Source organism: Pteropus alecto, unplaced genomic scaffold, assembly GCF_000325575.1.
Source record: "Pteropus alecto unplaced genomic scaffold, ASM32557v1 scaffold125, whole genome shotgun sequence".
Taxonomy (NCBI): Eukaryota; Metazoa; Chordata; class Mammalia; order Chiroptera; family Pteropodidae; genus Pteropus; species Pteropus alecto.
This window is the reverse complement of record NW_006436888.1, coordinates 7,481,433-7,491,125: the sequence shown is the minus strand read 5'-3', so window position 1 is coordinate 7,491,125 and position 9,693 is coordinate 7,481,433. Positions and strand designations below refer to the sequence as shown.

At 43.3% G+C, this 9,693-nt stretch overlaps 1 protein-coding gene across 5 annotated transcripts in view; it reads left to right on the top strand.

Annotated features, from left to right (window-relative positions):
• Positions 1-9,693, top strand: part of PER3 (period circadian regulator 3) — a 45,332-nt gene that overhangs the window by 27,233 nt on the left and 8,406 nt on the right. For 3 of the 5 annotated variants that reach the window (XR_001517132.2, XR_001517125.2, XM_006914442.3), the window contains exons 15-18: positions 191-367; positions 5,902-6,147; positions 6,542-7,098; positions 8,241-8,352. Coding sequence is in view for 1 of the 5 variants with exons in the window: in XM_006914442.3 (XP_006914504.1) it covers positions 191-367; positions 5,902-6,147; positions 6,542-7,098; positions 8,241-8,352 (1,092 nt within the window). In the remaining 4 variants the exon portion in view is untranslated. The remainder of the gene's footprint in view (positions 1-190; positions 368-5,901; positions 6,148-6,541; positions 7,099-8,240; positions 8,353-9,693) is intronic. The other 2 variants (XR_001517131.2, XR_001517130.2) reach the window with 2 other exon arrangements.

Genomic DNA, 9,693 nt, shown 5'->3' with positions numbered 1-9,693 from the left:
GCTCTTCCCTGCCTGTCTCTACAGAAGGTTCCTTCCTGCATAGTGCCCCCCCAACTCGGTATTACTACTGGTTATAAAGTGACATTTACTTCCTCTCGAATTTTGTTAACTCATCCACACAGAACTTTCTTTTAAGTCCTGTCCTGTGGGGGATTTTTATTCTCATGTTCAGTTTCTCTTACATCACCAGCTGCAGACCCTCAGATCCCAGCTGCACCCAAATCGGAACCACCACCTAACGGACCGCCCCCAGATGCCAAGGGACGAGCTGCGCCGACGCCGTCCACGGCAGCCCCGAGCCTGGGCTCCGGCGTGAGCCAGTGCAGCTACAGCAGCACCATTGTGCACGCCCCGCCCCCAGAGTCAGGTGCCACATTTACCTTTTCCTTGGCGGTATATTCAACACTAAACACACCTGTGAAAAGGCAAAGGTCACGTACCATTTACTTAGCAACAACTTCAAAATTATACTGTCGTCTTTTATTCAGTTAAAGTATTTTTGGAAGTATTATCATGTTTATTTTGGTTGCACACATATATTTTGGACTGTATCTCTGTCATTTGTTGATCAAATCATCTGACACCTGTAAAGCGCTTAGAACACTGACATGCAGTGGCAAACTGCTGGCTAGTGTTAGCCGCTATGATTGCAGGTGTCACTTTGCTGCTGACCTTAAAGGAAGATAAGTGCTTCAAACTCTGTAGCTGTGACTGCGTAGGTCATATGTATACACCGACGTGTTCGTCGTCTTCTGATGGCAAAAAAGAGGAGGATGTTTGAAACACTTGTCGTTTAACAGCAGAATGACCTGGGAAATTATTCCGATACCTTCTTTTTATTCCTTTTTACTGCCTCCTATCTTTTTAACTTTTTCATTACTTATAACAATTTGGTGGATGAAGAAACGGTGACAAATGCATTAAGTCATGTTTCCGGATCATCCCTAATTCACCTTTGCCAGTCTTCGGCAGCACGTTGGTTAATGAGTGGTGAGCTGTCACTGCGTGCGATCAGTGTCCTTAGTCCCCCACAGGGATTTAGCACGTGTAACCCTCACAACCACGCTTTAAGGTGGAGAGCATAGTGTTTGACAGGCGGGCCATGGGTTGGCAGGAAAGGCCAGAGACACAGCTGTCGCGAGATTGGATTCTGTTGCTGAGCCAGGGACAGTTTTATGGGACGTGGGTTGGCCCCTCAAGACAGGAGCAGCACACATGTCCGCACTGCCGTGGCCCTATGCCGGCAGGCAGCTGCCGGTGGTGACACAGCCCGGGCCAGGTCGGGTCTCAGCCACCATAAAAAGCTCATTTTCTGACTCTGCCACTCCACTTTTTATACTGTGGTCTTGTATTACCGTTTTGAAAGGACTTATACTGACATCCGTGTACTTTTATTTAAGAGGATATTTACGGATAACCATTTCTCCTGACCTTAAACTAGTCTCAGCACATGTGAGGCCACCTCATTCCGAGGACGGAAAACGGCATCAGGGCCTAGACGTGCTGCAGCCGCAGCTGCAGGTGTCTGTGCCTCCTGCTTTGTGGACAGCCCCCGTTCCCGCAGTTCACACCCTGGCTAACGGCGAGCAGGGTCTGGGGGCACGGATGCGTTTCCCATTTTCTCCATTTTATACTTGGACCATTAAGGCACAAACGAGTTAAGTAACTTAACTCATCACATAACAGACAAGTGGCAGAATAGAGTCAAACATTGACAGTTACTCTCCAGAAACGTTTGCCATTGTGGATATTTTTGAACCTATAGCAGGATCAAGACAGAGTGTGAAATACGAAAATTAGCTAAAAAAAACCAAGGCATAAATTAAAATGTAACATTTAAAAATACTCAAATAACGAGAAAGAAGGGTATAAGGGAAGAGTACAGCAACAACAAAAAACAATAGAGCACACCAATAATGGCTCTAAATCTAACTATATCAGTAATTGCATAAAATGGACTAAATACCAATTAAAAGGCAGAAATTGTCAGAAAAACAAAAAAAATCAAGACCCAACTATATGCTGCCCGCCAAGTACGGCTGAAATGTAAATGAACAAACGAGGTGAGAACAACAGACGGGGCGAGAAGTACGATCCAGACGACGAGCTGAGCGGAAGGAGCTGAGCGGAAGCGGCTGTGGTGCCTGCGTCGGCAGCACAGGCCTCGAGACAGGCCTCCCAGCCGCCCTTCGTGACGACAGAACAGTCCAAGGACGTAACAGCCGTGCATGTGTGGTCGTTAACAGCGGAGCTTCCAGGATAGGACGCACACGTGGAAAGGGTTAAGGAGAGAAATGGTCCTTCCGTAATCACAGCGAATTTAACACGCCCTCCCTGCACCGGTAAACTGTGTTGGGCTATAATGTAATTCTCAGATTTAAAGTAATTGACGTTGTGTTCCCCAATTCGGGTTAATTCAGTTAGAAATCAATAACAATAAGATGTTTAAACCTAAACATTTAAAAGCTAAATAACACATTTCTAAATAATTCATGATTCAGAAAAGAAATCACAAGAGTATTGAAAAATATTTCAAAATCAGTGGTAATAGAAGCACAGCATACCAGACATTGTGGACACCATGAAAACGGGGCTTATCAGGAGACTAAGAGCTTGAAATGCTAATGTTAGAGAAGAAATGTCTCCAGTCAGTGAGGCTGAGTTCCGGTTTAAGAAGCTAGCAAAAAAAGAGCAAAGGAAACCCAGGGCAGGAGGGAGGAAGAATAAAGGGAAAAGCAGGAATCGAAATACACACAGACAGTAGAGAAAATTAAAGCGAGAAGTTGGTTCCCTGAGAAGACGAACGAAACTGATCAGTCCTTCCTGCCCGTTCCACGTCGTCTGATTCCTGTAGCTTTGTACTGAGTCTTGCAGTCGGGTCGTGAAAATCCGGCAACTTTGTTCTTTTACAAGATGGCTTTGAATATTCTAGGTCTTTTATCCATATAAACTGTAGAATCAGTTTCTCAGTGTCTTTTAAAACTAATCCTGCAGGGAATGTGATTGGGATCATGTTGAATCTGTGCGTCACTTTGGGGAGAATTGACATCTCAAAGTACAGAGCCGTCCAGAACGTGAGCGTGTCCATCTGTCCATTTACGCGATGCCCTTCAGTTCCCTGCGGTGGCGTCTGGCGGTTGCAGTGTGCTGATCTGGCACATCTTTTGTCAATTTTATCCCTGATTATTTCATATTACAAAAAGGATTGCCTTTTAATGTCAGTTTCCGACTTTTGTCGCTAGCGTAGAGAAATATAATCAATTTTTACCTGTTAATTTTTTATTCTACAACCTTACTAAACTCTTTTCATGGATGCCATGGAATTATATACAGTCATGTCTGTGAAAGTCGGTTTTACTCCTTCCTTTCTAATCCGGATCTTTTGTATTTATTTTTCTTGCCTTATTAGCTGGTTAGAACTTCCCATAAATACTGAATAGAAGTTGTGAGAACAGATATCCTTGTGTTTTTCCTGATTGGAGAGAGAACATTATGTGAGCTATAGGTTTTTCATAGGTGCCTTTTATGAAACTGAGTAAGTTTCTTTCTGTTCCTAATTTCCTGATAATTTTTTTTTTTATCAGAAATGAATGTTGGACTTTGTCAAATCTCTTTGCATCTACTGAGATATCATAAAGTTTTTCTTTTTTAGTTTTTCAGTCCATGAATTGATATTTAAATGTTAAAATGTCTTTGGATTCCTGGAATAAATGATACTTGGTCATGATGTATTATATCCTTTTTACATATTGGATTCATTTTGCTAAAATCTCATAAGATCCTAGATCTCTGTTTAGGGCTCTTGGTCTGTAGCTTTGTCTGTTTGTTTTCCTTACAATGGCCTTGTCTGGTTTTGGTCCCAGGATGAACCTGGTCTCACAGCATGACTGGGAAGTGTTTCCTCCTCTTTTTGTTTTCTAGATGAGTTTATGTAAAATTGCTGTTATTTCTCCCTTACATGTCTGCTCAGACTCACCAGTGAAGCCATCTGGGCTTGGAGTTTTCTTGATGGAGAAGTTTTTACTACATATTCAATTTATTTAATAGATATAGGGTTATTTGGCTTGTCTACTTCTTATTGAATGAACTTTGTTAATTTGTTTCTTTCAGAGAACTGGTCCATTTTGTCTGAATTGTCAAATTTATTGGGATAAAGTTGCTCATAATGTTCCTTTATTAGTCTTTTGGTACCTGTAAGGCCTCTCGTGATGGCCCCTCTGTAGTTTCTGAAATTAGTAACTTGTATTTTCTCTTTTTTTCCTGATTGGTATGGCTAGAGTTTGGTCAATTTTATCGTTCTTCTCAAAGAATTTATAATTTCATCGACTTTTTAATTTATTTTTCTGTTTATTGTTTTCTGCTTTACTGATTCCTACTCTTCAGTATTTCCTTTCTTCTGCTTGCTTTTGTTTATCTTGCTCTTCCAGCTTCTTAAGATGGAAGCAGAAGTTACTGATTTCAGACATTTTTCTTTCCTAATGGATTTTAGTATAATTTTTTCTTTTATCTTTAGCTGCATCCCACACATTTTGATATATTGCATTTCATTTTCATTGGGTTCAGATACTGCCTAATGCCTCTTTTGATATCTCTTTGAAATTATATTTTTTTATGTTATATTATTTAGTTACCATGTATTTGGAGATTCGCCAGACCTCTTTCTGTTGTTGATTTCTGTCCTTTAATCCCATTGTGGTCAGAGAAAACACACAAAACTTGAATTCCTTTAAATTTATTGAGACTTGTTCTATGCCTGCAGTGCGGTCTGTCTTGGTAAATGTTCTGTACGCACTTGAAAAGAATGTTTATTCTGCTGCTGTTGAGTTGACGGTTCTGTCAGTGCAAAGTAGGTCAGGCTAGTTGACAGTGTGGGTGCCATCTTCTCTAGCCAGGGCAGTCCTCGGGCTCACTGCATTTGTTTCTGTCCCTCAGGGATCACTCTCCTTTGTTACCTGATGTTCAGTGTCTTGAAACTTATTGCTGCTTATATTTTGTTCATTTTTTTAGTTGTTTCATGCAGAAAGGTGAATTCAGCCCCTGTTACTCCATCTTGGCCAGAATGAGAAGTCCTCTGTTAGCTGTGCTGGTATAGACTAATCAGATCCCCCTTCAGGAAGCAGAGTGAGGCCGGGACCACCCATACTGCTGGGATACTGCACAGCAGGGGAGAGGTGGAATGGATGTTGGGGGAACCCACCAGTGTTCACCATAAAATCTTTCGTACTTGGAGGAAATAATGTTTTAGATGCAACTCAGAGCCCAGCTACAGATGCTTACTTTAATAACCGGTGGCATGTAAACGAAATTGAAACCTACGTGGTATAAGAAAGTATGAGACAACTATGTACTGATAAAAGGGATATTATAAAATAAAAAACATATTGCAGGCTAGTGTACATATTATATGCCTTTTGGGTAAAAATAGGGGAGGGGAACATGAAGCTATATTCATGCTTATTTTTAAAGGTGCATAAAGAAACTACAAATATCTCTGGGGAGAATAGATGGGAACTGGGCAGATAGTGGACAGGATGAGAATATGCTAACTACCTTTTTAATGCTTACTGATTTTTGAACCACATATTACATATTCGGAGATTTAAAAAAAAATGTTAAAGAATTCAGAGAGATAGAAAAAATATTTACAATAAAGGAAAGATTTAAACAAGTACATAAGTATGCACATTGAATATTATAGCTCTGTAAAATGTATATACAATGTACATACAAAGTATAAGGAAAGGTGGAAAAATAAGAATTTTTGTACTAAGTTGATGAAGTTTCTTATATTCCAGCTGTTGTAATAACGTTTGTAAAATTTATTGAAAGGCAGATACATTGGTGAAAATAAATAAGTGCAGCTAGTTGGTAGGTATTAAAATCTGTCCTCTTCCACCTCAGCAGAGTTGACACTCACAGAGGACACCATCCTAGCCTGTGAGGCCTGGCCACCCAGCGTGCACCCAGCCCCACTGACCCCCGACGAGTTCAGACGTGTGGGGCTCACCAAGGCCGTCCTTTCCGCCCACACCCAGAAGGAAGAACAGAATTACGTGGATAAATTTCGGGAAAAGATCCTGTCACCACCCTACAGCTCCTACCTTCAGCAAGAAGGCAGAGGCAAAGCTAAATATTCATATATTCAAGGTAGTTACATTTTAAAATATATATTCTATTTATTCCATAGCTGTCAGTTTCATAAAGCCTGTGTCAGTCCTGGGAGATACCGAGTGCTCGTATGGAACTGATTGAGAGATGCTGAAATCACTCCGACAGTTTGTTATCTGGGGGGTTTTTTAGATCCGAGAAGCTGAGTTTATAAGCAGCTGGCTAAGAGGTGCTGAAATAAGTGTCCTGTATAGCAACAACTTTCATCCGGGACCTTGCTCATCTTTTCAAAGCTACTCTTTGCCCCCCTGCGTAGGCACAGTCAGTCTTTGGGATGTTGAGTCCTGTCCAGTCTCCCTGGATCACCTGTGAGTGGCACCCTTCTCTTCCCACGGGGTTTGGCTTCCTCACAGGCCTCTCTTTGTCTTTTCAGGGGAGTCCACCTCCAAGCAGAGTCGCTCGGCTGCTGGCAGGAAGGGGAAGCACAAGCGGAAGAAGCTGCTGCCCACGGACAGCTGTAGTGCGCGGGACGCTTGCTGTCCCCACTTGACAGCTCGGGTCCAGGACGCACAGCCCTGGTGGCCTGCTGCCACCCCCGCCCCCGGCCTGTCGTTCCCAGCCGCGGTGCTGGTGCCCAGCCCGGCACCCTGCCTCGTGCCGGCCGCGCCCGCTCTCCCGGCTGCGTACCCGGAGGCCTTTGTGACCGTTTTCTTGCCTGACCCCCCCATCTGGCCTCTGTTGGCTCCGTCGTGCACCCCATTCCTGGGAGCGGCGGACTCCTCCATAACACCCTGCTTGGTGTCGGCAGCAGCCGCGAACCAGGAACCTCCGTTTTCGGTGATCGACCACAGCAGACCCAGGGGCCCAGAGGAGACCCGGAGTGAGGGGCGCCTGTCCGTCCCCTCAGGGACCAGCTCCCCGCTGCAGCTGAGCTTCCTCGGGGAGGTCGCGCCCGGGGCCCGGGAGCCCGCTGGCCCCCACACACAGTGTGTAAGTCAGAGGGAGACTGGGCTCCCTGCCTTCAGGCGGGTGGGACCGCTGTCCCGCAGAGCATGCACGATGTCCCTGACTCCATTTCAGAAGCAGGAAGGGCAAAATCTGCTGTGTCCTGGTTTCTTAGCTGCTTTGAGAGGTTGTTCCCAAAGTGCTGTCTTCCAAATGTTCTACATGAACTAAGCCCCCCTTAAAATATGACATCCAGGCACTAAACTTAGTTTGTTCATCGCCTTTAAAATGTATTTTCTTACCTGCAACAGGGACGTGGTCTGGTAAGACAGGAGTTTAGCAGTTTTGCCCTTTTGGGCATGCTGTAGGACAGTGGTTACATGTGGCTCTAGAGGTAGGAGCCACTTGTCCTCAGGACTTCTGGTAAAGCAGACAGTTTAGAGTTTCACATTCGTACAGTTTCCTTTAACTTTTCATCCCTCGACCTGAAAAGGCGTTCTGAGATGATGGATTGAACTTTGGAATGTGACATTCCTGTATTTAGGTATAGGACCCAAGAGGGCTGTGAATATTTACACAGAGTTTTCCTCTAGTCTCCCCTTCAAGGTATTAAAGCCCTTCCCCACCCCCACTTTTTTACAAATGATCCAAAGCCAGAAAAACTGCTCAATTTTGAAAGCCTGATATTAGTGCAGGCAGTGTATCCCTGTGAGCAAAACCTGGGCTGTGAAATCAGATGTGGGTTCAAAGCCCAGCCCCGTCACTTGTTAGGTGGCTTAGCTCAGCCCAGGTCTTTAACCTAGCTCTGCCTGTGTCTGCTTATTTGAAAGATGGCATAGTTCATTCTGAGGATGGGACGAAGGAGTATTTGTGTAGTTCTTCTGTATAAGCTCCAGGATAGCTGGGACTTTGTGTTGCTCGCTATTATGTTCCTAGCATTTAGAACACTGCTTAGAGCATATGAAGTGCTCCATGTGTATTTTCTAACTGGCAAAAGAAGCAAAGTACGCACCTATTCGTCTGCGGCGTGTAGTATCTAATATTATGTGCAAAGGCGACAGGCTGAAAAATGCCTCACTTCTCAGTCATAGCTGTTCATTTTATTCTGTTTAACACGTGGAGTTGCGGATCTCCTAGTTCCTTTGGAAAATTGCTTGAGATGTTAATTTTTTTCGTGTCCTTTCTAGCAGTGCGTTACAGGCAACGGTGGGAAGAAGAACTGTGGTTTTACTGCCAGCGACCTGTCCGCAGCGTCACTTCACAAGGAGGCTCCGTGCAGATCGGGCTCTGCAGCAGCAGGTACTGGACCGACACAGATCCTTCCAGCTCCGTTGCCAGGAGGTCCCTGTGTGGTGGGCTGTCGGGTTTAGCACTGGCGTGGAAGTAAAGTGTGTGTTTCCTTTTTCTTTTTGTAAGCGTTATTGGGGTGTATTTACATATGATAAATATATCAAATTTAGATGCACAAAACCAGAATTCTGACAGACGTATACATTAGTCCAACCACCTCCACAATCACTGTATAGAACATCTCTGTCACCGGAAAAGTTCTGTGATCCTTTGCAGGCAGTGCCCTGCCCTGAGCCTCTAGCTTCTGGCAGCCACTAATTTGCTTTCCGTCACTTTAGTTTTTTCTATGAGTTCCTATAAATTGAACAGTCCTGCATGTAGTCTTTCGCGTCGGGATTCTTTCAGAGAGCATGGTGCTATTGAGAGTCATTTGTGTTGTGTTTGCAGTTTGTTCCTTTTTATTACTAAGTGGAATCGCATTGTACGGATATCCATTCGCCAGGTGATGGTTATTGGGTCTCCAGTTTGGAGCTATGATGAATAATGTTGCTGTGAACATTTGAGTCTGAATGAAATTGCTAGCTCATGTGTATAGTATGCCAAACTGTTTTCCCAAGTGGCTATAACATTTTGTATTCCTGCCAGCAACGTAGGAGAGCCCCAATTTGCCACACATCCTGGCCACACTGGGCATCATTGTCCACCACTTAAATTTTAGCTATTCTATTGGGTATGTAGTGATGTCTCATTGTGGTTTTTATTTGCATTTACCTATTGATTAATGGTGTTTATATTTTAATGTACCTTTTTGCCATCGTATGTGTTTAAGTCTCTTGCCCATTATTTTTAGGGGGGAAGGAGTGGCCTGTTAGTTTCTTATCAAGTTTAAGAGTTTTGTATGTATTGTGGATACAAGTCCTTTATCAAATACTTGTTTTTAAAAATTTTCTTCCCTGTGTGTGGCTTGCCTTTTCATTTTATTATTCTTTATTTTCATTTTGGAGAGCAAAATGTTTTTTTTAATTTTGTTGAAGTTCAGTTGATCAATTTTTTTTTCTTTTAGTAGGTCACGTTCGTGTATTCTTTTTAAGAAACCGTTGCCTAACTAGAACTCCCTAAGAAGTCTCCCGTCTTGGAAGTTTTATAGGTTTAGCTTTTATAATTAGGTGTGTGATCCATTTTCAGTTAATTTTTATGTATGGTGTGAGGTGAGGATCTATAAACGTTCCTTGTATATGGATATCTAATTGTTCGTGCCCCATTTATTGAAAAGATTCATCTTTCCCCCCCCTGAATTACCTTTGTTGAAAACAGTATTAGTCACATATGTTCGAGTCTGTTTCTGGACGC